This window comes from Polypterus senegalus, chromosome 2, assembly GCF_016835505.1.
Source record: "Polypterus senegalus isolate Bchr_013 chromosome 2, ASM1683550v1, whole genome shotgun sequence".
In the NCBI taxonomy this organism is placed as follows: Eukaryota; Metazoa; Chordata; class Cladistia; order Polypteriformes; family Polypteridae; genus Polypterus; species Polypterus senegalus.
Window position 1 is genome coordinate 238,220,942 of NC_053155.1, and position 27,977 is coordinate 238,248,918.

Genomic DNA, 27,977 nt, shown 5'->3' on the forward strand with positions numbered 1-27,977 from the left:
CCCAACAATTGGTGCCTATTGCCTGTTCATCTGCTGGGTTTTAAATGTAATATTTACATGTTTCTTTTCCTAAGAGAGAAATGGAATGACCCAGTGTACAAAAAATGCCCCCCTCTGACACTACAGTATTATATCCTTCTTCAGTACATATTGTAATGCCATATAGTTAGATTGTCAAGAGAGTTTGAAAAATGTATATTTTTATTAATGTTTGGGGAGTTACGCCTCAGTAACATAATTGGATCTTTTAGACTGCTTTGTTTCTGCATACTGAAATGACTGATATATACTAGATACTGTATGTGCATTATGCAAGAAAATAAGTACACCATCTTTCATTTTTTGGTTTTACATATTGAACATAATTAACAGTTGTCTAGTCGTAGGTTATTTAAGTCCTAAATGAGATAAATCTAGCCTCGTGTGACAAGGAAAGTGTGTCATAACAAATTTTACTTGGTCATTATTTATTCAATTAAAAAATTAAGTCGATATGCAGAATACAGTTTAACTATTTTCAACAGTATAACTTAGATAAATCACTTTCTTTGTGAAAGTTGGCACACTCTTCCTTACAGAACTGCTTCATCTCAGTGATGTCTGAGTATATTAATTTATGCGCGGCCCTCCTAAGATCCTGCCACAGAATCTTAATTGGACTGAAGTTTAGACTTTAATGTGCTTATTCCAGAAGCTTGATTCTTTTCTTTTTCAGCTATTCAGTTGTAGATTTGCTGATGGGCTGATATCATTGGCCTTTTGCATGAGGCAGTTTTGACCAATCCATAGTTGTCTGTTAGATGGTCTCACATTTTCCACTAGAATACTAAGTTTACAGAAAGGGCCTAGTAATAGATTAAATGTTTACCCAGGTCATATGCCTGCAACAGTATTTCGTATATGGTGATTTTTATGCTATTTCACAGTGTTTGCATTTTACTAAGCTTAGTAATATGGTTATTTACCAGGCAAATACAGTTTAGTCTGGATTATCTTAGAACATTGTTTCTCATCCACAGGGCCGATTGAGTCCAATTTGGGCTTTGTCTTATTGTTTTGGGTCTGGTTATTAATAGGTTTTTCCTGGTAAATGACTTTAGCAACTCCATTTTATGATCATGGTAAAGTGCTCTGGTTATAAAAATGTCTTTTGCAGTGTTTGATAAAAAATATTTTTATTGTGTTTCAGAAGTAAGCAAGCATCTTCTGAGTAGCTTCATTAACAATTGTGTGAGTGAGGAACTTTGAGAGGTTGGTTTGGGAAAGAAGGTGGTGGGCAGATTTTGAGACTGCTTTGTGTTTTTCATTACTGGTATAACATACCATCTTATCTTATGGTGTATTTGGAGAGATGCCCAATTCAGGGACAGTTGGTCACTGTTTTGAAAATCCTCACAGTCTTGTGTGTGGACATCTAGAAATTTACATTTAAATTTATTTGGCCGACACCTTTATCCAAAGCGACTTACAGATGCAATTAGTTACATTTCTTTTTCCGTTTGGAGAACTGGTAGGTGAAGTGATTTGATTAGGGGCATACAGTCTCAGTAGTGGGATTTGAACCCACAACCTCAGCGTTTAAAGTCCAAAGCATTAACCACTGCGCCACACTGCCTGCTTGATAAATGGATTTATAAACTTTAATAGATTGAACAACAAGAAGTGCTTATGTGACACACAAGAATTTATGTCCGAGGTAAAATGATTAAAGTTTCTAGTTTTTATGAAACCGGACTTTGTCATTAGCTAATTAAATGCCGTTGATTAGCTGTATCTAACAGAAGTTGCCTTCTTAATAAATATGGTACAGTAAGTATGTACTTACATTTTCACACTGACTCTTTTACATGCTTTTTTTAGTGCAAAATAGCATGTTTAACTTTGTCTTTATTTGCAGTAGGTGTCATTTGGAATTTGAGGGTAGGACTTGATGAATAATAGATGAAGGTCCTTAAACTGCAATTGCTTTGTCCTTGGTATGCAAGCAGGTCCCCCATCTTGCAAGGAAAACTTGGGGGTTGGTGGCAGGATTGGCACTCCAGCCGCTGTTTTATTTTTTTTTAATTAAAAAAAAAACTCACACTTTCATTCAATTTGAACTAGTGCTGTGCTGAGGCGTCGCCTCACTCGTGTCCTGATTTTGGATCCTGAGGTGGTTTGTCATGTGGTGGGTGATGTATAAGTGCATGCTCCCAAGCACACACTCTCTTGGTCATATCCTGATATGCATATCCAAAAACTGAGGAGTTGAATGTGTTCTCTCATATCATTATTTTTTCCAAAATATAAACTGTGCTCCCTGTTCCCATACAGTACATGCTCTAAACTAACTTTACTATGTTCTTAATTTTTTTGCTTGTTCATTTATGGTGCTGTTCTTTTAATTCTGGGATTACAGACTGCTTTATTTCAAATTGACTTGTATAACATCTGTAACTAATACAGTAACTATATATTTGCATGGAAAATGTACTTTTGCCAGAAGTGTAGTGAATTAAACAAAGATGTGTGAATTGATGAAGAGCGCCAAAAAGCTCAGAATACCTCAACACAGATGCACACACTAGTCAAGAACCTGAAACCCAACCTAAACCATCTTTAGGATTCTAGAAACCAGGCAAAGCTTAACAACCTGAAATTGATTGATCAATTAATGCATCAAAATTTATTTTAATACTGTACCCAAAGCAGAGAGAGCAATGTGGATTGGCAGAGATGTATTCTACAGATTAATTGACACATCTGAATGAGGTAGACTGTGGTTTTACAGCATTGTTATTATAGATTAAAGGAAGAGGAACATTCAACTATAAAAAAAGTATTACATTTCAAAAAACTAGAGCAGAAACCTCTTGGCTACTAGATTAATTTATCATAAGAATAAATTCTTAAACTTGTGCCTACATGAATTTCAATGAGAAATGAGAATGTCATACCTGGGAAAGTAATTGAATTGAATTATTTAATTTGAAATCCAGTACTTTTTGAGACAGCCATCTGCTTAAAATGATTTTAAAGTTTGAATTTTCAATCTCTAAAACTCTAGAAGGAGCTATCCTTGTAAATAACCAAATGAACAGGGACAAAGCACAGTGATTAAAATAGTGTGCTTTGCTATTGCTTTACTTTGTACTCCCAAAGTAGATTAATATTTGTGTAATAACCTATATCACCGGGATAATTTTGTTAAAGAAAATAACTAATTATATCTATATTTTTCTTTGTTTATACAGTAGTTAGTTATTAAAGGTCCACTTACTTGCAAGGTGTCTGCAGGAGAGAAATGGCAGGGCAGTGACACAGAAGCATGCTGCAGGAAGAAGCTCTGCCAGCTGTGCAATTGGGGAGTGAGGAGGCCTGTCGCTTCCATTAAACTCTCAAGCACTGGTACCTCAACATCTCAGAGCTTCTTCGAGCTTGCAGAGGAAAGGACTTCCGTTTAGATACATGTGTTGCAGAGGTTACTGATATTAAAAATTAGCACATTAGCTCTTACAACTCATTTTGCAAAACTGGCTTAAAACCCAGAGAGAGAGAGTGAAAGAAAATTTCAGGAAGTTAGTTGAAAGTGGAGGATCCTTGTACTATTGCATGACAATGGCTAAACGCTTGCATCAAAGATACTGGGATGTGGGGTGCCATTCTACCGAAGAGACACCGCATCAGGTGGATTGTCACGACGGTGTCTCCATATGATTTTGCTGAGCTGACGTGTAATGAGTTCAGCTCAATAAACCGGGCCTAGCATATAATAGAGAGAAAGTATCAAGCAGAGGTCATCATTTGCATGTTTTGTGATTAGACAACTGTAGAGCAAGTGTGATAGTTTTTTGGGAAAGCATTCCATGAATATATTTTGAGTTTCCACTGATTTTCCTGTGTATTTTGCTGTTGTGCCATTATTTCACTTTTTTCTTTTGGTAACTGTCCTTTTTTCAACACGGTTGATTTTTGTATTGTTGGAAAGAGGATGACCAGTTGTTGTTGTTGTTTTTTTTTTTTTTCTTGTCATTGCATTTACTTTGAGTGCATGTCACTGAAGTGTTATTTTTCTGTTAGTCATAAATAAAGATATTTTTTTCTTTTTAAACTTTTACCTTGGTCTGTGCGCCCTTTTTCATCCACCACTGATCTATTTCTGTACGTATCCAGATGATAGAGTTTGAACGTGTGTAGAGGTGCCAGTACAGTGGGCATTGCAATGTGAGGTTAACAATTAAGTAAATGTATGAATAGAAACAATGAAGAAAAAGTGTAAGCTATAATCAGTGAGTCCCTTCATTGATAGCATTATTCAAATAAAAAGGTATGGTGAATAATGTGGTTCCAAACTGTGATGTACAGTATGTTAGGGCATGGCTTTGATGAAAATGATACTGCTTGTACTTTAACATCAAGTTAAAACTGTGTTGACATATGCAGCTGTAATTTGCTTAACTTGTATCAAACGTTATCTCAAGACGTACTTATTTTTCCTGGCATCTACTCTGTGGCACTCGCACAATAATGTAATAGATGAATGCAAATGCAGTGGAGCAAGTAAAAAGCTCTGAAGAACAGTCTGAATTAAACTCATTAACCCTTTGAGTTGCCATGATTGACTATTTTTCTCTCAAGCATATTTGGCCCTGAAATGCTTCTCATATTCTACATTTTGAAATAATTATATCGGCAATTACTATTATTAAATGAAAATTTACAAAGGTTAACTGTCAGGTTTTTGAATGTGGTTAGTTTAATGTATAATTGTAATGTGCAGGATTCTGTTTTTAGACAGGCATGAAATTTTTGTTTAATAAAGAAAGACCAAAAAAAAAAAAAACACTTCAAATGTATGTTAAATGGGCGGCACGGTGGCGCAGTGGTAGCGCTGCTGCCTTGCAGTTAGGAGACCCGGGTTCGCCTCCCCCGTGTCTGCGTGGGTTTCCTCCGGGCGCTCCGGTTTCCTCCCACAATCCAAAGACATGCAGGTTAGGTGGATTGGTGATTCTAAATTGGCCCTAGTGTGTGCTTGGTGTTTGGGGTGTGTTTGTGTGTGTCCTGCGGTGGGTTGGCACCCTGCCCAGGATTGGTTCCTGCCTTGTGCCCTGTGTTGGCTGGGATTGGCTCCAGCAGACCCCCGTGACCCTGTATTCGGATTCAGCGGGTTAGAAAATGGATGGATGGATGGATGGATGTATGTTAAATGGAAGATGTCAGATTTCACAAACTAAAACAAGTACAAATATGAGATTTAAAATTGGAATGTAGTGTAATTATATTTATAATTTATTTAATTGCAGTCTATTATCAAGACAAGATAAAAAATAGGAAGATCGTTTTAATAGTTTTTATTCTGGAAGCTGCTGAAGTGTTGAAGGACAGTGACATCTAAACTTAATATTGAGAGAAGGAGTGCGTGATGAAAATGTCACGTTGGGGTCTCTGTCTTAGCCATGGATCAAATCCATTTAAGTGTTTAAGCCCTGGGCTTTATATTCTTAAGAAATTGTTTCGCAATTACAGAGAAAGCAGGGTCTTTTGTTGTCCTTAGTATTTCAGGTAAAGATTATTTTTTTATATTTATCTAAACATTCCTCATATTTGGGGGTGAGGGGAATGGCGACTAAGGTGTTTGGCTTAGAAATACTGCTGACAGATTTACTGTGTAAATTTGAATATTGTAGCTGTTAATACATTAAATTGACTTGATGTTTTTTTCTTTGTAGGTTATATGTTTTACCAAAGTCAAAATTTGCACCACAAAAAAGGAGCCTTAACCCTTTACAGTGGTGCAGGCAAGTGCTGGATAACTTGCCATCTGATGTAGAAGCTGCCAAAAGATCCCTCTGCTTGAGGCTTGAGCAAGGTAATACATTTCTTCACACAGCTATAAATAAATACTGTCATTTACTGGTAGACTTAGAAGATCTAATAAGCAAATTGTTATTAGTTAGTATTGTGCATACTGCTGTGGTTTGGTGTTTTTATTCCAAAACTGGTATTAACTTTCCCAAATTGAGGGTCTTAAAATGTGCCAGTTATTACTGATGATGTTGTGTAATTAATTATTGAAGTAATTATAATGTCTTTTTTTTATATAGATGAGAGTGTAAGTTCATTTCTTTCTTTCTGTTTATTGGTAATGCTATTGATCTGTGACATTTGTAAAGCTTGCCATTTCTCTTTTGAAGATGCTGAGTGTAAAGTGTGATACATATGAGACTATGTTGTCTCCACAGTGCTTCCTATGTTCCACTTAGGGAGTTTGGGGTTAATTTGTTATTCTATGTTGGCTCTGTCTATTGTTGTTGTTTTTTTTTTTTTTCCTGCCTTGCACTCAGTGCTGTCTGAATAGGTTGTGTCCCCCACAACCCTAAAATTTTATTTTTGGGCCTAAGAACATTATGTTCAGTATATAAAAATTTGTGAATGAAGTCTAAATGTGCCTTGTCTGTACATCTTATTTTCCATACGTATGAAGTCTAATGTAAAATCTCTTTTCAAAGCAAAAAGTTCCATAATCTCAAAAGAAAACATTTGTAATGTTCTTAATTTAAAATATTTTGCTTTTTTATTTTAATAAATATATAATAAAAGAACAACAGAAGTAATCAAAGCCATTATAATTTCAAAGGGATTAGCACTACATTATAGCTACAGAGGTTTAGATTCATAGTTTGCACATTCTCCCTCTGTCTTCATGGGTTTTCTTCACTCAGGACAATACCATGCAGGTTTGGTTGGCTGGTGACTCAAAATCAGTCTGTTCTGAGTAAGTGTGCTTTGTGTTGAACTGGTGCCTGCCTCCAGGATTTGATCTTGGTGGTGATTGGATATTTTCTTTGCAATGTAGTAAGCAGGTTTGAAAAATGAATGAAAGGCATCTTCATTTCAGTCATTTTGAAAACCGGCTTAGTCAATAACGTTTTTTTTGATAAGATAGAAGAAATCAAGGCATGCTCATCCTTTTTCCAATAGCCTTGCCTTTTGCTTAATATGTTTTGAATGTTTAATTCCTCTTTTATTCTGGAAAATTGAAAAAAAAATGTTTTTTGTCTAGAAGTGAAAGATAATATACGTAATATATAAATTGATATTTCAGATTAATATACATTGCACTCCAGAAGAACAAAACAATATACAAATGATGTATGCAACATTTAAAATAAGTTTCTCATTTTAGTAATTTAAAATGAGTTCTTTTGCTAAGAAGACAGTGACTGTGTCTTCAATGGAGGGAAAAATTTAAAATTATAGTGTGTAGTAGTGGTTGCTATGGAAACGGAGTAAATTAATTCACCCAGAGCCAGTTGTTATGGAGACTGGTTTTCATGTATAAACTGTTTGATGTCCTTTTATTTATTTATTTTGAGACATATGCTCTTGCCACAATATCGAAAGGCTGCAATTGCTCCAATTTTACAATTAATTTCCCAGCTTTACTTTCTTTTACTATTGTTTGTCTTTAATGATATTTTCTGTATTTAGAGAGATGGCATTAAAGAACCGAAATTGTAATCAAGAAAAAATAGATTTATTTGCATTCTTGGTGCAACAGTGAAGTTAATTCAATGTCATTACATGTTTCATAAGTCCTTTATATTTTATGTTGCAAAAATATTGATTTAGATGCACATTCTTATCATATTGTACAGGTAAAATAAATTTGCTTTGGATTTTGCATAACAATGCCACAAAAACCATAGACACATGGAACAAATTATGAAGTAGCATGGTGGAAAGCAGGACCTTAGGGACCTTCATATTTTGACTTGATGTTATTTTGGACAATGTAGGCAAATATGATGGTTGAGCTTGTTGGGCTTCACAATGTTGTAATGCTTATGTTTAGTCTAATGGTACTATAGTACATAACAGGTGAAACCAATGATATCTGAAAACTCAAACTAAGAATTTGTTACATACAATATCAGCAGTATATATTTTATAAAATGTATGCATCGAAATGAGTAGTAATATTTGTGCTAAATTTCAACATAAATAAAAATAACATTTTGAAAAAAAATAGTCGCTTCAATTACTAAAGAGAAGATTTTGCTTTCATTCTGTGCTGTAGTGAGGTCTAGAATCTGCATCATTCCTTAACTTGTCTGCTTCTTCATACATGCTTAGGAAAACTGGGTGTGGCAGGGTGTAATTATAAACTAGCATTGTGCTGCGATCAAAATTATCATAAAATCAATTACTGACTGCCAAGAAGGTTTTGTATCATATTATTCAATCAAGCAAAAATAGTGTCTTTGACTTGTATTCATTGAAAGAAAGTTAATGGTTTATAGAAAACAGAAGATAACAAAATTCAACAATATGTATTCAATGAGGACATTTTTTTAAGATTTTTTTAAGATCAGAGAAATCAGGTGAATTTCACACTACTTCTCCATAGTTTACCTTACCAGCAGCTCATACAATAGTACTGCTAAATACTGATACAGTCCATGTAGATTTTACGTATGCATTTCTTTTAATATGATTTTTCAGCATGCTTCAGCCATAGCATACATTTTGAAGCTGTTACATGATATTTATTTAACAATAGAAAGCAAGTAGCTGTGGTGCACTGAAAGCTTGAATGTGTCTGTGGTGTTTTTGTATTTACATTGAATAAATGTTGGGATCTTGATGATAAGTGTTTCTTTTTTAAAAGTTCAGTGTTACATGTTTCTAGCATATTTGTTAAATTGTGACTAAATTGTTAGCTGGGTTACACCCAATACAATATGCATATTTTTGCTTCTTTGTATCATTGTAGAATTCACTGAAAACATTTATAAATGACAGTTTATAATATTGCTTAATAATAAAAAGGTGAAGAAATGTCAGTCTGGGTCAATTAATGTTTGATTTGGAAATGATAAATATTGGAAACTTTTCTTTAAACAAAAATAAACTAAATTCTACCCAAAATCAAAATTGAATTAAAAAATGGAATTTTACTGTAAAAGTAACATTACTGTCTTACAGTACTTAATGTAGTGTTAACAGTAATATAAACCAACTTTATTTGTATATAATGCCTCTAGAGTAGAGATGTCTGTTTTTGGACTTAACACTAGAATTACCAGAGCCTACGAAAAAACTCGTAATTCCGTCCCACCTTAAACTGCTTCTTAAATCCCTTCACACCTCTCGCAGCCCTTTGTCTTCTAAATGTGCTGATAAAGAGAAGTCGGCTATTCCATCCCCACCAATTTAGAACGTGCAAGAACTTCTCTCAGCTCATGCCTTGATTGAGTATCTGGGAGTGAAGTGGAGTTTTAGAGTGAAATAATAGATCGTTGTTTGGAACACACGCATTTCATGTCTGTTCTGTTTCTACAGTAATCTGTGTCAACACATTGTTAAAACAGAAACTTTTTTATATTCTAGTAGTAGATGACAAAATGTAGGCATAAACTATATAATGTATGAAGCCTGAAGTCCAAATAGCAAAGAAACATTTTCACAAGAATAACACAATTGCACTTTTATTCAAACATATAACTGCAGAAACAAAAGCCGCCTTAACATGCGACATTGACACCAGTTTACTGTAACTGACTCCGTGGCTCAATAGACTCAGCCCCGCTTGAATCAAGGGTCGGGGGTTCGATCCTCGCCCCTCCGTTTTGAGAAGTAAACTGCTCTTGTCTTACTGTTTTAGAATAAAAGCATACATTTGATTTCAGTCTGTAACAGCCGGTGCAGTTTATGATCCTTGTAAAGGTTAGCTTTTTTTTTTATTCACTTTTCACTCTCTCAGTCGCGTTCAGAATCAATCCATACAACCCCATCTGACACGGCTGTTTTCACTAAAGACGCGCTATAGCTCTGCAGTGTACCACGATGCATACTAACGCACAATCACCCCCGGTTCTGACACACAAGCGCTGGCGAAGCTGCCTTCTTCGTATCTCACCGTCACTTGCTTTTCGTTTTATTGAGTGTTCCTGCCAGTCCCGCATGTTGCTGTATGCTTTTCTTTTGTACTACAGGACATGCAGAGGAAAGAATGGTAAAGACCAGTAACCGGCGCTATATGCAATCATCAGACACTCCCCATCTGCCCGTGTCGTTCAAACACAGGAACATATATTGGTGTAAAAGTATAACAAAAGTGCACTTTTATTCAAGTGCACTTTTTCCATCGCCTTTTCCTGTAAGAAGCAGTGTACACACTTCTCTCTATGCTGTGGTTTCTATTACACACCTGAAAGAAAGAGACAATATATGTGAAAATATAATCGCACTAATGCAATATTATTTGAAAGCGAACAGCGTCAGATCGGGTGTGAATTTATGCAGGAACTGGAAATTCTCTGATGGGACCTTCCCCAGGGAAGAAAGTACAGTGTCAGGTGCTCATTCAGTGTAATAGAAACCATAGCACAGAGAGGTGTGTACACGGCAACAAGTACACGTGTGTAAATGTAGGAAGGACGGTCCTTGGGTGTGTGGGAACTGTTAATATTTGAATGTGATGATTTCATATAGCACGGAATGAAAATCTGCACTTCTTAGCATTGCACCATGCAAGATGTCGTATCAATCGCCTACTGTAACTTGCTTTCTTTTTTCTTCGGTTATACAGGTAGTTTTGAATAAAAGTGCACTTGTTTTGTTTGCGAAATGAAGTGTCTGCGTGCACTTTTCGTGGCATTACACGTGTATTTTTGAGCATGCCAGTTTGAGCAGTATAAAAGTATTGAAAAGTATAACAAAACAACGGGCAGATGGGGAGTGTCTGATGATTGCATATAGCGCCAAACTTACTGCCCTTTACTATTCTCTCCTCTGCGTGCCCTGGAGTACAAAAGAAACAGAATACAGGCGCTATAGCTCTGTGCTGTACCACGATGCATACTAACGCCCCCACCGGTTCTGACACACAGGCGCTGGCGAAGCTGCCTTCTTCGTATCTCACCGTCACTTGATTTTCTTTTTATTCAGTTTTATTGAGTGTTCCTGCCAGTCCCGCATGTTGCTGTATGCTGGATAGAGAAGTGTGTACACTGCTTCTTACAGGAAAAGCGATGGAAAAGTGCACTTGAATAAAAGTGCACTTTTGTTATACTTTACACCAATATATGTTCCTGTGTTTGAGCGACACGGGCAGATGGGGAGTGTCTGATGATTGCATATAGCGCCGAAGTTACTGGTCTTTACCATTCTTTCCTCTGCATGTCCTGTAGTACAAAGAAAAGCATACAGCAACATGCGGGGACTGGCAGGAACACTCAATAAAGCGAAAAGCAAGTGACGGTGAGATACGAAGAAGGCAGCTTCCAGCGTTGTGTGTCAGAACCGGGGGGGTGATTGTGCGTTAGTATGCATCGTGGTACACTGCAGAGCTATAGCGCGTCTTTAGTGAAAACAGCCGTGTCAGATGGGGTTGTATGGATTGATTCTGAACGCGACTGAGAGAGTGAAAAGTGAATAAAAAAAAAGCTAACCTTTACAAGGATCATAAACTGCACCGGCTGTTACAGACTGAAATCAAATGTATGCTTTTATTCTAAAACAGTAAGACAAGAGCAGTTTACTTCTCAAAACGGAGGGGCGCAGGATCAAACCCGCGACCCCTTGATTCCCAAGCGGGGGCTGAGTCTATTGAGCCACGGTGTCAGTTACAGTAAACTGGTGTCAATGTCGCATGTTAAGGCGGCTTTTGTTTCTGCAGTTATATGTTTGAATAAAAGTGCAATTGTGTTATTCTTGTGAAAATGTTTCTTTGCTCTTTGGACTTCAGGCTTCATACATTATATAGTTTATGCCTACATTTTGTCATCTACTACTAGAATATAAAAAAGTTTCTGTTTTAACAATGTGTTGACACAGATTACTGTAGAAACAGAACAGACATGAAATGCGTGTGTTCCAAACAACGATCTATTATTTCCACTCTAAAACTCCACTTCACTCCCAGATACTCAATCAAGGCATGAGCTGAGAGAAGTTCTTGCACGTTCTAAATTGGTGGGGGGATGGAATAGCCGACTTCTCTTTATCAGCACATTTAGAAGACAAAGGGCGCTGGCGTAGAGGTGTGAAGGGATTTAAGAAGCAGTTTAAGGTGGGACGGAATTACGAGTTTTTTCGTAGGCTCTGGTAATTCTAGTGTTAATCAGGCCATGTCTTAAATATCTATTTAAAGATTGCTTGACCCATCTGATTTTCTTGCTGATTTTTAGTTATAATCATGTGAATATTTAAGCTTAACCTTCAAATCATTCATTCTGAGGTACAAAAAAAAAACCTGATATTTTAATGAACATGACAGTGTTGCCACTGGATTTTTTTGTTTATCACACCATTCTTTGTAAAATTCAAGACTAGGGCTTGAAAATCCCTTGAGTACAACATTTCTGGGATGCTACAACTACCACATCCGGCACCAGCACTCGTGCAATTGGTCAAAGTCACACAGGTCACATATCTTGCACTTTCAAATGTTTTGTCACACAATCAACTTGACCTTTTTATGCTTGTGTGTGTGTGTGTGTGTGTGCGTGTATAAAATATACTTCATACAATTCAGTCAGGTCTATAACTATTTGGACAATGACACAATTTTCAAATTTTGGCTCTGCACACCACCAAAATGGATTTGAAACAAAAAATTCAAGACGTGATTGAAGTATGGACTGTGAACTTGGACCCGGACACAGACAGACGGACATCATATTGTCACCACACACTGTTTTATTTACAACTATTATGTACAAGATTTACGTGCACTACAAACCCCAGTGCCTCTTGCACCGATTCCCCCAATGTCCAGGCCACACAGTCCTGTGCCTCTTTTCCTCCTGGCCGCCTCCAGTCCTCACTCCAGCTCCATCCTCTTCCACCCGACTTCCACTGCTGACTGGAGGGAGGCGGCCCCTTTTATAGGAACCCGGATGTGTTCCAGCTGCTTCCCTGCAATCTCCTGCAGACACACCCCCGTGTGGCGGAAGTGCCGGCTGCGCACCCGGAAGCCATCCGGGTGTCCCCTGTCGTCTTCCCCCCGGCACTTCCACCACAACAGGAATCCGCTCCTGGGATAATAAGGCACTGGGGCACCGCCTGGCGGTGGCCACGGGCCCCTACAGGGCTGGGCTTCCAAGCCCTCTACCCGAGGCCTCCAGCATAACCAGGACGGGCGCCCCCTCTCGGTCTGGAGGAGGCACAAGCCCTCCTCTGGTCCTCCTGGGCGTCCCGGCCGGGGACCACATGGGATATACCGGCATCGGGGCACCGCCTGGCGGTGGCCACGGGTCCCTACAGGGCTGGGCCTACAAGCCCTTTACCCGAGGCCCCCAACATAACCAGGACGGACTCCCCCTCGCGGTCTGGAGGAGGCACAAGCCCTCCTCTCGTCCTCCTGGGCATCCCGGGGACCACAGGACTTTCAGCTTTAATTCAAGGGGTTTAACAAAAATATTGTCTAAACTGTATATAAAAGACAGACATTTTTATACATTGTCCCCCTATTTTCAGGGGCTTTGTCAGGCACCACACTTTTTGGCTGTCGCAAAAAGGGGTTAGTACAATTGTGCTAGATGGTTGGTGTGATGGTGTGGGTTGGCTCCATGCTACTGGTTGCATCCTTGGAGCTACTTGAACCTGCCACCGCCTATAATGTACCAGAGGATGAGCCAGTGGATGAGAACACACACACACATAGCAAGGGGTAGATGCATAAAAGTGCAAAAGTGTTTTTATTAAAGACAGTCAAAAACCACCATGTCCAAGTAAATAGTGCAGTGCAGATCTTCAATAAATAAATAATCCAAAAAATCAAAGTTAAATAAACAATCCTTTAAAACTGAAGCTAAAATCATGGCAAGGATGTATCCTTAAAAATGAAGTCCCAGGTGCACTGCTTTGAAAATGTACCTTTCCTCAGCTAACCCCAACCGGGTAGTTGCAGCCAATGAGATGACTAACCAGCAGTTCTGCTCCCCTTCTGCATCTTCTCCGAGGCTCAGGCCCCTGCAACCTTCTGTGTCTCTGGCAGGTCAGTAAAGCCAAGTCTCCGACTCCTGCTGCCAGAGTCATGCCCCTGCGGTCCATGGCTTCCCAGCCTTCACTGAGCCTTATAATTCTCCTGTAGCTCCACTGCTTCTCTCTGGATTTATGTGGTGAGTCACTCCAACCGACCAGCTTGTCACTCCCAGACCGTTCTGCCGGAGTGACCTCCTTCAGCTCCTGAGCATCAGATGCATGCTCCCCAAGGGACTTCCACCTCGCTGAATGCCTTCTCTCTCTCTCTCTCTCACTCGTTCCCCTCACACAGGCTTCCTCTGCCTCCTACCTTTCTCTCTCCATCCCTCTCTTTAACCTCCATTTTTTTTTCCTTTCATTGTTCTATTTCCCCATGCTGGCTCCCCCTTAAATGCTTTCGTGGGCACATTTCCCTCACACACTGCAGAAAGCCAGTGAAGCAACTAAGACAGACCGCATCCTCACGTGCAGATGCATCTCTCCTCAATTACCTCACCAATCTTCCGCAAGTACGTGAGCACTTACCCACAGAGACTGAGTCAGACCTTCAATTATTTATCTCTATTATAATAAAAAAAAAAGTCTTGGGAAGAGAGACGAGAAGTGATTTTTCTCAGAGCGACACTTTCACGTCCTGCAAGACTAGACTTTGTGCCAAGAGATTTAACCACACCCGGGGCCAGAAATAAAAGACAAGGAGTAGATGACAAAGTAGAACATCGTAAAGAATTCAAAAACATTGCTGTGTTACACTTGCAGAGCAGGTTAGAGATAATGGAAGTACGAAAATTCGAAAGTCTCCAAAAAATGATAGTAAAGATCGCAGACAGAAATTATTACTTGGTGAAATAAAGGAACAGCGAAAAGAGATCGAATATATTGTTCGGATTTAAACTTTAAGTCGGAGACTTGTAGATCATCTAATTTGTGTAGCCATCAGGGAAACGTAGTGTTTCTTCCCAATGATGAGGCGTATCCGCAAGAACTTAAAAGATTTGTTGTTTGGTGAAAGTGAAATCCACATATGCGAGCGGCAGAGATGCGAAGTTGCTGGTGTGTAGCGAAGGTAGTGGGGGTGACGACACCTAGTATTTACTTAAAAATGGACTGCCTTTTTATGAGTTGACAAGTTTGACTGGAAGTCGCATTATGTGACATTGGCTTTAGTTAAAAATGTTTACTTCATTTGTTTTGGGTTAATTTAAAACATCAATTCATAAGGAAGTTTGTTTGCAATGTAAATAAAAGTAAAATGTATAAACAGTCATTGGAAATAATAAATGTTAATTTGTATATTGGATTTAGCAGAAATTACACAAAATTACACAAAAACATTTGTAGCAAATGTGCTAGTGTATGTGCACTACATTGACTGGGTATCTTCCCCAGGGTTCCTGGTATGTGTTTGCCTCAACCAGGATGTGCTGATGATCTTTTTAATTCTGCACTGAAGAATTATGAATTATGAAGAATATGGAGAATGACTGATTATATGATAAATATATCATGTTTTCTGTAGTGATTTCCCTGAATCACCTCTTGCCATAATACCATATACTGTTAATTCTACAAAGAAGCTGTTAGTTTGAACCTTTTTTTATTGTTTGTAGCTTCTACTGTTAGTACACAGGATTTTCTTTGGTATTTGTGAGTGTCTAAAACTATTTGAGTCATGCTTGATAATTTAACAATTAACAGCTTTTTTAATACTTATTAAAATCATGAAGCTTGAGATGTTCAAGCATTTCAAATTGAACAATGAGAAAATTATGAATTTCACTTTACACATGCTTGTACTCATTACTCTTGGTGTTAACACTGTCTAGCACAGTTGAAGTTCATCCAGAATCACGTTAACACATTTACACCATCTTTGCAAACATGAGTGTCAGATCCAGTTCCATAGAAAAAGACTTGTGTGCATCAAGAGTGTCTTAATAAATAATCATTTAAATGTTATTTATATTTTTATAATGATTTGGCATGAACAATATGGCTATTAATAAACTGATGAAAAGTGTGTTCACATAGCACTGTGATGTGCAGAGAGTTAATCAGCCTCTCCAACATGAACCTTGCAATTACAGTGCATTAGTTTTTTGGGCATATCAAAGTGTTTGTGGTGTCAATAAATTCCAAACTCTAACGCAGTACTGTACTTAATTGCATCGGGTTTGTTTGTTTATTTTTTATTTTATTTTTTTAATAAAATGTAACCCTTTCATTGTTTGAAACTATTGTGTGTTACGGCTTTCACAATTATGGACAATAGAATCAGAATTAGAAATTTGGCTATAGATATTATGTGTCTGTCTGATTAAAAATCAATTAGTCAATATGAGTGAATACATATGCAGTGACACTCAATAGCCGTCTTCATTATTGGAGGCTGATTTGAGGAAGAATTCATTTTTTATGATGCCACAGCAATATTCCACCCGTGGGAGTAAATGCTAACATTATTCAAAGTTATTTTCTGTTTTTACATGCATTTTTATTACTCTTTAATTTAATATTGTTTTTTTTTTGTATCAGTATGATGCAGCTGGATTATATGAATTTCTCCTTGGGATTAATAAAGTATCTATCTATCCATCCATCCATCAGGAGCATTTGTACCGATCTCTCTTTTGGGGTCCTAAAAAAACAAAAATGATGTTTTATGGTGGATTTTGTGCCATTTGTATTAATTCATCTCTGCTTTTCAATCTTCCCATATTTTTTTCTTGAACAGTTTGTTTGTTTTTTTTTTAACCTGCATGTTTTTCTCGCTCATGGTACAAAATATCCCTACCCGTTGATTCTGTCAGAAAAAAAGATAAAAGTAAAAAAGTTTCAGTTATCTCGCGGAAGACGCACGTTTTATTAATGACACATAATTATCTAAGTCTGTAACAACCTCCCAAATTGCCTTATCATGATCGTCCAAAAAATGCCCTGAAGGGCATAAGCCATCAGGTCGACCTGTCATTCAGCGTGAAGTGGGAAAGGTGTTTGAATTTAGATTTTATTTTACGCCTGATCCACATGACCGATTGTGCTGATTTTTTCAAAAAATGTGTTAAATACATGTATCAAGACATGTGCAAAGTATTGTGCAATTTGGTTTTATATTTTTAAAGTTATTAATATTTTTTTAATTTTAACTGCCCCAGTTACTAATGTTCCACATTTTAAATATATAATAAATCGTGAATTAATGGTGACACTTAATAACCTTTAGTAATTGAAAAAGGGTGTTTTGATGTACCATCTTTCCTTTTTAAATCGTATTATCTTCTTTTATCTGCTCAGAAAGCAAAAAAATTACTTTCGGGAGCATTTGTATCTTTTATTCTTAATTAAGCATATTTTGGATTAAATGATCAGTTTTTAACAGCTGTGTGTCGTTTATGTATTAGTACATAAATGTCTCTGAACGTCCTGATCGTTTTGATGGTCCGTGGTGAGCAGAAAACAATCTATTCAAGTAGCAACACTTCAGCAAAAACTCGCTTGAGATGGCTTTATGAGCGCTCATTTCCTGGTGGAGCGCACTTTAGATGGTTCTGTTTTTTTTTCTAGCGGCACTTCATCAAAAACTCGCAAGAGATAATACACATTGGGACGTCTTTTTAAGCATTAGGTGCCCGGTGTAGCACCTGCTAGATGATTCTATTTTTTTCAATTACCGTTGTACTATACTGTGCATGATTTTAATATTTAATCCTTTTCAGAATATTGCATGATATGTGTAATGAGTTGATATTTTTGCCCGTTTATTTTACATGTCTTTTATTGCTACTGCTTTGTTTTACAGAAGCAGTATATTTTTATTTTATTTTAATAATAAATATGTCGCTATATGAAATATGAACTGATAGTTTTGATACGCAGACAAAAAGGATTTCAGGTATGAAGAGCCTTGCTTGGATATTGAGAAATGGAGCTTTTTCACCTATAAATAATATACATAAATAAATATATATATATAATACAGTGGTGTGAAAAACTATTTGCCCCCTTCCTGTTTTCTTATTCTTTTGCATGTTTGTCACACAAAATGTTTCTGATCATCAAACACATTCAGCCATTAGTCAAATATAACACAAGTAAACACAAAATGCAGTTTTTAAATGATGGTTTTTATTATTTAGGGAGAAAAATCCAAACCTACATGGCCCTGTGTGAAAAAGTAATTGCCCCCTGAACCTAATAACTGGTTGGGCCACCCTTAGCAGCAATAACTGCAATCAAGCGTTTGCGATAACTTGTAATGAGTCTTTTACAGCGCTCTGGAAGAATTTTGGCCCACTCATCTTTGCAGAATTGTTGTAATTCAGCTTTATGTGAGGGTTTTCTAGCATGAACCGCCTTTTTAAGGTCATGCCATAGCATCTCAAGTCTTCATTTGGTTTTTCTTCAGCCATTCAGAGGTGGATTTGCTGGTGTGTTTTGGGTCATTGTCCTGTTGCAGCACCCAAGATCGCTTCAGCTTGAGTTGACGAACAGATGGTCGGACATTCTCCTTCAGGATTTTTTGGTAGACAGTAGAATTCATGGTTCCATCTATCACAGCAAGCCTTCCAGGTCCTGAAGCAGATAAACAACCCCAGACCATCACCCTACCACCACCATATTTTACTATTGGTATGATGTTCTTTTTCTGAAATGCTGTGTTCCTTTTACGCCAGATGTAACGGGACATTTGCCTTCCAAAAAGTTCAACTTTTGTCTCATCAGTCCACAAGGTATTTTCCCAAAAGTCTTGGCAATCATTGAGATGTTTCTTAGCAAAATTGAGACGAGCCCTAATGTTCTTTTTGCTTAACAGTGGTTTGCGTCTTGGAAATCTGCCATGCAGGCCGTTTTTGCCCAGTCTCTTTCTTATGGTGGAGTCGTGAACACTGACCTTAATTGAGGCAAGTGAGGCCTGCAGTTCTTTAGACGTTGTCCTGAGGTCTTTGTGACCTTCGGATGAGTCGTCTCTGCTCTTGGGTTAATTTTGGTCGGCCAGCCACTCCTGGGAAGGTTCACCACTGTTCCATGTTTTTGCCATTTGTGGATAATGGCTCTCACTGTGGTTCGCTGGAGTCCCAAAGCTTTAGAAATGGCTTTATAACCTTTACCAGACTGATAGATCTCAATTACTTCTGTTCTCATTTGTTCCTGAATTTCTTTGGATCTTGGCATGATATCTAGCTTTTGAGGTGCTTTTGGTCTACTTCTCTGTGTCAGGCAGCTCCTATTTAAGTGATTTCTTGATTGAAACAGGTGTGGCAGTAATCAGGCCTGGGGGTGGCTACGGAAATTGAACTCAGGTGTGATACACCACAGTTAGGTTATTTTTTAACAAGGGGCAATTATTTTTTCACACAGGGCCATGTAGGTTTGGATTTTTTCTCCCTAAATAATAAAACCATCATTTAAAAACTGCATTTTGTGTTTACTTGTGTTATATTTGACTAATGGTTAAATGTGTTTGATGATCAGAAACATTTTGTGTGACAAACATGCAAAAGAATAAGAAATCAGGAAGGGGGCAAATAGTTTTTCACACCACTGTGTGTGTGTATGTATATATATATACTATATATATATATATATATATATATATATATATATATATATATATGTATATATATATATATATATATATATATACTGTGTATATGTATATATATATATACTGTGTGTATATATATATATATATATATATATATATATATATATATATATATATATATATATATATATATATATATATATATATATATATATATATATATAAATATAAAATAACAGACGTGATTTTTACCGTTAGCATCTTAATAAAGCTTTGTGTGTTAATCTTGCTATCCGGAAGTGAATGAAATGACCGCTGCTGCGAGTTTTCAAGCACACTAGATGAAGACCTGCAAAAACTTGGAAGCTTCACTGATCTTTGACATCATACATAAGGTAAGATTATTCATGTTTTGTGCTTTCTGTATTTTACATTGCTTAAGTGTTTTTGTTTTGTACATATTTAACTTGTGCATGTAATGTATTATATAATTAAGATGCATTGTGATGTGAACTAATTAATCATATTTGTCCTTTCATTCTTTTACTTAACCTTAACCAATAGTACAAGAGAGGGTGAAGACAGCTGCCCTGAAGGAGGGGAGATGGCAGAGACATTTCAGATCACTCACAGTCTAACAAGAATTAAATATGAAGGCAGAAAAACAAACCTGGAGTACCTCAGGATCACAAGCTGTTAACTGAATGTATGGCTTTAACATTTGGTCAGAGTTTGTTACTGTTATTTTGAAAATGTTTATTTCACTGATTCATTATTGCATTTTGAATGAAATGTCTTAATTATTGTGAAAATTGTTTTGTTTAATAAAAAACTATACTGACATTTGTAGTTGTAATATTTTGTTCAATAAAAATATTTTTTCCTGAATTGTGTTTTTGTATTATTTGTTCTCTGTTATTTTGTTTGTGATTACATTGTTTGATGGAGTGTATAAAGCATTTACTTTAGTATGGTATGGACTATTACATTATAAAATATACATTATTTTACTATAAAACAAATATGTTTAGTGAATGGAGGAGGGTTGTTGTGAATATTTTGTTTGAAATTTCAGTTTTTCAAATTTTACTTAAGAAACTACTTTGTGAAAATTAAGTTTGCATGACGACATGGTGGTCTTTACCTTATACTGTAATAATACAGTTACTATTCTCCCTTATGTTGCCATTTTTAAACATAGTTTATTTAAGTTTAATATAATATTTTAAGGATTTCAAAACTTAGAAACACTGTTCTGCGTTTTTAAACAGAATTAGTCATTGCCTGACATTCTGTGATTGCACTTCTAGGGTTTTGGGTGTACTGCACCAGTGAAAGCACATGGAAAAGAAAGGTCAGCACAACTGATGACCACCACTGACCAGCTGGCCTTTGTAACTCAAGGCACCCTGAGCACACATTACAGGGAAGAATAAAAGAAATTCAAAAATCCCACTTGTTTTCAGTAAGTTGTATTAATTAATAACTTGATATAACCAAGTGCTGGCCACATTTGCACAAGGCTTGTCTCCATTAAAGTTTTAATTCACTTTTTTTCATTTAAAACTATTTAGTCTTAGTCCCAGTGGAGTGTTACATACATAAAGCAGTCTCAGTGGTCATGTGGTGGGCCTTAGAGAGGAGCAGAAACAACTCGAGACACAAATCAGAATTGTGTTAGGCCATTGACACCTTACTGTGCGTTAATAAGAAAAGCTTCATGCTTTATTAGCAATCAATCGTTATTGCCAGGATTCCTTATATTAGTTCTTTTACTTTTTGTAAAACTCACATTAATTTACTATGTCTTTGATTTCCTACTTTTTACATAACACTACAATATTGTTAATCATTATTAATATTTTTGTAGTGATCTAATTCTCCTGACAAATTTCACTTTCTTGAAATTTCATCTTCCTGCAAGCCTCAGAGAAGAAACAAAATTTACCTTCAGTACAAATTGAAATTACTTAAGCAACAACATTTTTAAAAAGCAGAAATACACCAATTCAGCCTAATCAGCCCTGTCATTGTGAGACTTCAGAATGTTTGCTGGTGTGCCCTCAATCACAAAAATACACAAATACAACATGGAATTTACCAGCACAACACACTGACTTTTAAAATTTGAAAGCCTCTTATCTTAGCTCATGTATCAAACATCAAGACCTGGACAACAATCCATCAGGATTAGAGCTCGGCCTAACAGTCCACCTCATTTCATCTTGGCAGTGAAGAGAATAGAAAAGAAAGAGAGGGTGAAGGAGTGACATTAATGATTCAATATAAAAGTTAAATATGTCTATATAGTTAAAAAAAAATTCACATCTATCTGTGTATTAAAACTATAGTGTATCCAGCATGAAGTATTATGGTGCTATAGCCTTTCAACAAACAATGTGCTAAAACCAGGAACCTACTAAGGTTAAGATTAATGTTCAAAACAAATATAAATAGAAAAATATTTTTTAAAAAGTCACCTTTTTTTGTTACAAAAGTGCCAATTGTGTTACAAAATTACCCTTTTTTGGCTTGTTACTTAAGAGCCTGACTTGTGTTACAAAAAGGCCCTACAAGTTACAAATGTTCCCTGTGCTGTGGTACAAATGTGCTTTAAAGTTACAAAATGTCCCTACTAGAGGTACAAATGTTCCCTGTAGGTTACAAATGGGCCATTTAGTAGTTACAAAAAGGCCCTAACATCTATCTACCTGTTTTTTTTTTATATATTCCCTTTTTGAAGGTATAGTTACACATAAGGGCTGTAAATTAGGGAGAGGCAGAATGCTTATGAGCTAAAAAGCATTTAAATAAGTTTTTTTTTTCTCTCATCAGATCAAGAAACACTAATATCCTACACTGGAAAAAGCAAAGATGTGATTTTATAAATGTTTGAAAATGTGTTAAATAATAGTATCAGGAGTAAATTGAAATAGCATATCAGCACAAGGAGTCAGAACCTTTGCTATGATACATTAAATATGGCTCAGGTGCTTCTCAATGACAGTCAATAAAGTCAAATATTTCTACACGTTTGTTTCAATTATATTGATAGGGACACTTTTAGGAAAGGTACTTACCTGTCTGTGTAAGGTCATGTAGCTCAAAGTGTTTCCGGGAGCAAAACCCAAGCCTTGGTTTTAAAGGAAGTGCCTTTGGAGCTTAGAGATGGAATTGGGGAAGGCTACAAAAGAAAACAATCCTGCAGCATTCACTGTTCCCAAGAGCACACCAGGCTGAACTGAGCAACCATGTTAGGAAGGCCAAGGTGTGGGGTGAACAAGGATCCGATGGTCAATCTAGCTGCACTCATGTAGAGGTTAGAGAAACTTGTTGTAAGACAGCCATCATTGCAACACTCCATTAATCCGTGCCGTTTGACAGCGTGGCTATTCAGAAGCATCTTCTCAGTCAAAGACACATGGAAGCCTGCTTAGAGTTTTCAACAAGTCACTTAATGGACTCTGACTGTGAGAAACAAGATTCCCTGATGTGAGGAAACCAGGCAGTTTTTGTCATCTGTGAAATACAATTCCAGTTGTGAAACATGTTGATTGCAGCATCAGGCTATGGCATTGTATTTCAGAAGCAGGGAATTGGGAGACTAGACAGGGTTGAGGAAAAGTTGACCACAGCAAAATGCAGAAATGTCCTTAATGAAAGCCTGCGATAGAGCACTCTGGACCTCATACTGGCTGAAGGTTCGCCCTTCCAACAGGATAATGACCCAATTCAAAAATAATACAGTAGTGATTTAGGCACAACTCTGGGAATGCCCCTGTGTTGCCTACTCTTGAACCCAAATAAACATCTCTGGAGAGAATTGAAAATACCTTTCCACTTACAGTCTCCAACTCTCCATCCAACCTGATCAAGCTCCAGGCATTTGAAGCTAATAATCTAGAAGACTCCAGGCTACAAAGTGTTTGTTCTGCAAATTAGGACTCTAATGTACTTATCGTCTTGTGGCGCTGTGCTATACAGGTATATAAAAAGACAGTAATGTTCAAAAGTTTGGAATCACCAAGAAGTTTTGATGTTTTTGATATACTTTGACTTTTTTTTATCAAGGTACTATTAAATTGGTGTAAAAATATAGCCAAGACATGTTGCAAATGGCTATTTTTGCTTGAAATGACTCATCTGTAATTTATTTGTATTCATTTCACTGTAAGACCCCATTTACAAAAGCCATTACTTCAGTGTTCTAATGGTAAACACTTTTTAGCTCATCCCAAATAAATCATGTGTGAATGCCAATTGGTTATTACATAAACCTTTGAAATCATGTTATCACAGCTTAAATTTGTTTTTCTAGTCAATTAAGTGTGTAAATTGTCTTTCCATGGGTTGCAAAGTACTGGTACTTATAACGTTCAGTTCTGTGTTCAAATATGGCCAAAACAAAATGGCTTTCCCAAAAAACATGTTAGTCTATTGTTGATTTGTGAAATGAAGGTTATTCCTTGCAACATATTACCAAGAAACAGAAGATGATATACAAATGCATCAATTTCTGCCTTGATAGAATGGGCAGTGCATCTAACCAGGAACGAAAAATGCAGCAGAAGATGTACTGTAGATGTACATCTAATTAAGATGATAAATATATCCGAGTCCTTAATTTGAGGAATAAACACTTTACATATCCTCAGGTGGCTACTTCCTTAAGTAGTACACAACAAATATCAGTGTTGTCTGCAACTGTGAAAAATTAAAATGGGTAAAAGAACACAGTTAATGGATGATGGGTTTTTCCAAGCTGATGATGGGTGATGTGTAATTCCAAACTTTTGCCCATTTCATCCTTCATCTTTCTGTTTGCCAGTTTCAGATTCAGCTTTTTCTTTCAAACTCTACCTCAAAGGCCAGCATCATGGAATCATCTTTTTACGGTGGTGTGTGTTTACATGTATATAAAGAGTAAAGGCCTCGGCTGAAAAACTTTGTTTCTTGGTGCAAAGAGAACTGTTCACAACATAGCATCAATAATATCATGGAACTGATTATTAACCTTAGATAGATAGATACTTTATTAATCCCAAGGAGAAATTCACAAACTTTTGCTACATTAAAGAGCCGCTGTGCCTGGAGTTGATGTGGAGGTATCGTGTAGGTGATGCACTATTACAGATACTTGGGAGTCCACACCAATGGTAGGTTGAGCTGGTCTCGTAACACAAAGGAACTAAATATGAAAGGGCAGAGCAGACTTTTTTTTTTTTTTTTAACCTCAGGAGACTGCATTCCTGTAATGTAGGTGGTAACACTCTTGATATGGTCTATCTCTGATATCTAGTGCAATTTTCTGGCATCTTTCTGGAAGGTTTTTATGGTAAGAGGTAAGGTTTCTTCATGATTACTAAACCTGATAGACTGAAGTTGCAAAAAATGAATTAATTTCTTGAAGTAGGGGGTTCCCCCTACTTACCTCTTTCCAAAATCCACTATTAATTGCACTTTGAGCATTTTCTTGCCTGGCACAAATACTGATTTAACTCAATCAAACACACTGCTAATTGTGCTTTTTGGCCCAGCATACATTAAGAAGCATTTTGTTTGAATCTCACCTCAAAATATACTGTATTGTTCCATATAAAAGAAGCAAAGTCATTGTGTGTGTGTTTGGTAGTGTTTTTTTCATCAACACTTGTCCCTTGATGGACTTTAGACCCACATTTAAATTCAAAATGACCCACACGTTATAATTCAAAATGATGCTGTATGCTTCCAGGAACTGCTGGAAATGCTTAAAGGTTGTTAGGTAATTGGATAGACAAACTGTACACTACAGACAATGTGTGTCAGATTATTTTGCATTTTAAAGCCTCTTTAAAACATCTTTTCTTTACTTGCTTTTTCTGCCAATCAGCAGTGATCTTAATTATACATATGGTGGGGTTATGTGAAAGGCTAAAAGTAATTGTTGAAATCTTATTCTGCTTCTATATATAACATAACCGTGTGTCTGGTTATGTACTGTACTTGTAGTAAATAATTTGTTTTAACTCAGATTTTATGACACACATTTAAACTTTTCTTGCCGCTATTCTGATATACTTAGTTTGTATTTTTCCTAAACCATAAACTAAATATTTGGAGCACAGCAAATTAAGAATTAGAATACTAATGAAGGGTTGTAACAGGCGATGCAAAGGTCTTTATTCTTCTTCTAAAACAGTCTACAGTGATTAGTTTGAAAAGAGCTGCTTTAATGTCAGATGTGATGAATACATCTTTGTGCTAGGTAGTGAACAAACAGCTGATAGTAGTCAAATCTGAATGTACTTTTTGTTCTAAAAGTGGAATACACAGTTTACAAAGCAGTAAATAAGTAAAGGATAAAAACAGAAATTTAACAACTGATGACTGTAGGTTATGAGAAAGCTTTGTGCATATTTCTCATAATTCTCAGCTTCATTATCATTATTACTAATCCTCCTGTGGGGGTTGTAACCCTAGCGTTAAATAAATATACACGTTTTAAATATAAAGGATTTGAAATGCATTTCCCATTTTTATGAAGATTTTTTTTTTTATTATTATGGGGTAAAAATCGGTAAAGTGCAAATAAATTGATGTGCAATATTGTTTTATGTATTTTGGATGCATGGATGTAGATTATATTTTTAGATTATATATTACATTTTTTTATATGATACAAGGCTCAACAAATTGTTCCTTAAGATGACCTGTGGAAGCAATGTTATTTTATGTGTACATACATGTATTTTTGCATTGTCCATTTTTTTTTCTATGTTTAGGTTCCATTGATACCAGAGACTTTTTAAACTCTTAAAGTTCCTGGGCTGCTTCATCTTCTAATATTCTTAAACTGTAAACTGGATCACACATTTTATGTATTTTAATGTAGATTTGCATTGCCTTTGTAATGACCCAAAATTAATACTTAAAGAATAAGTTCCATATTTTTCAAGCCAAAGTTAATTCTTCAGAATAATGATATATATTAATTTGTCACATTAGATTGTTTTCTAAAGTGAAGCTTTTTTATCTTTTGAGTGGAGTGAGGTGAAGCAGGGCAGTGTGTAAAAGAATGAAGGAGCACGTGTTTCAGCATGGTGAGAGTGGCTGATGAAAAAACCATAAAGTCCTTTTTAGGTGCCACTTCTCCAGCAGTTGGTATAAAGGGACTAATTCCATTCCTCCATCTTTCGCATCCATGGGGCACTACAACGTTATCTCTAATTGAAGCACACCTTTGCATTATCAGTCTAGAAAAAGCAGTGAATATCTTCGTGAACTAATGAAATAAGCTTCTGTATAATGAAAGAAAAAATATATCATATATATATATATTTCATTTTTATTTATTTTGTCACTGCCAACAGAATATGACAATTTTAAATGTACCTAGTCAACGCTGGTTATTTCTGTTAATATCGGCATATCTTCATGGTATTCAAATTCATATTGTATAACAAAAAACAAATGCATGGTGTGATAAACGCAGTTAGGTCAATGGCAATGAGCAGTTTTTATAAATAAATAATAGGAGTGCTCAGGCTTTGGAGAGATTCAGGTGTGCATGGTAATGTAGCAGGCAGCTCTGGAGAGTTGATTAAGTGATCAGGTGATCGTGCATTCATATGCAGATACATGCAGTTTGGTCGATTTTGGCTCGTTAGTTCTCTGGGGGCTGTAATCAGCACCAGCACACCTGCATCCCTAGTAGTAAATGGAGTTTGAGCAGAAAGCAGGGGTAGCGACAGAAAAAAACAATTGGAGAGAAAGAAAGAAAAGTTAAAATGAAGGAAATGAAAATGAGAGGAAGGGTAGACACATGGTGGAGCCAGTGCATTGGAAGAGAAGAGACAGGCTGTTGGACTTGGCCCCAAAAGTAGCATGTGGCAAACGCTTGAGGGGCAGGGTTGTTGAGCGATCAGGGATTAGAAGTATCCCACCACTCTTACTGGGACACTACGGACACAGTGAGGGACATGACTTAGGTTTTTAAGGTTGACTGCATCAGGCAGTGTACGTCTTTTCTTGCTAAAGAGACCTTAAAGGGTAAGCAGAGGAGAGGTTGGTTTTAAGAAGGAAGCACCATGGCTTGGGATTGTTTTCAAAAGAAATGATTCTTCCTGGGATTTTCACCTGGTTTTAATGAATGAACGTTCAGTATTTACAGTTATTTACTGAGCATTTTCACCTGACATCTATTTTTGTTGATTTTTTTATTTATTGACTTTATTTAAAGATCACTGAACTATTTTGTGCACAGTGGGGTTTTTGAATACTTATTTGGTGTTTGTTTTAAATTAACGCACTTATGTACTTTGGCAACTATGTTTTGCTTCCTTGTGTCCTCATTTGCCTGGCTCATCTTGGTTACCTGCACTCACACACAAGGATGTTGCTGCAGCTGTTGCCAACCTAGATCATCATATACGGGGCAATGTTGTTAGACGGATGGCAAACAATTTTCTTCTTTCTTAGG

At 36.6% G+C, this 27,977-nt stretch overlaps 1 protein-coding gene across 4 annotated transcripts in view; it reads left to right on the forward strand.

Moving 5' to 3' along the window:
- The window catches only part of slain1a (SLAIN motif family, member 1a), a 94,868-nt gene that overhangs the window by 32,643 nt on the left and 34,248 nt on the right, over window positions 1-27,977 (forward strand). For all 4 annotated transcript variants that reach the window (XM_039745369.1, XM_039745370.1, XM_039745371.1 and 1 more), the window contains exon 2: window positions 5,709-5,848. In XM_039745369.1, coding sequence (XP_039601303.1) covers window positions 5,709-5,848 — 140 coding nt within the window. The remainder of the gene's footprint in view (window positions 1-5,708; window positions 5,849-27,977) is intronic.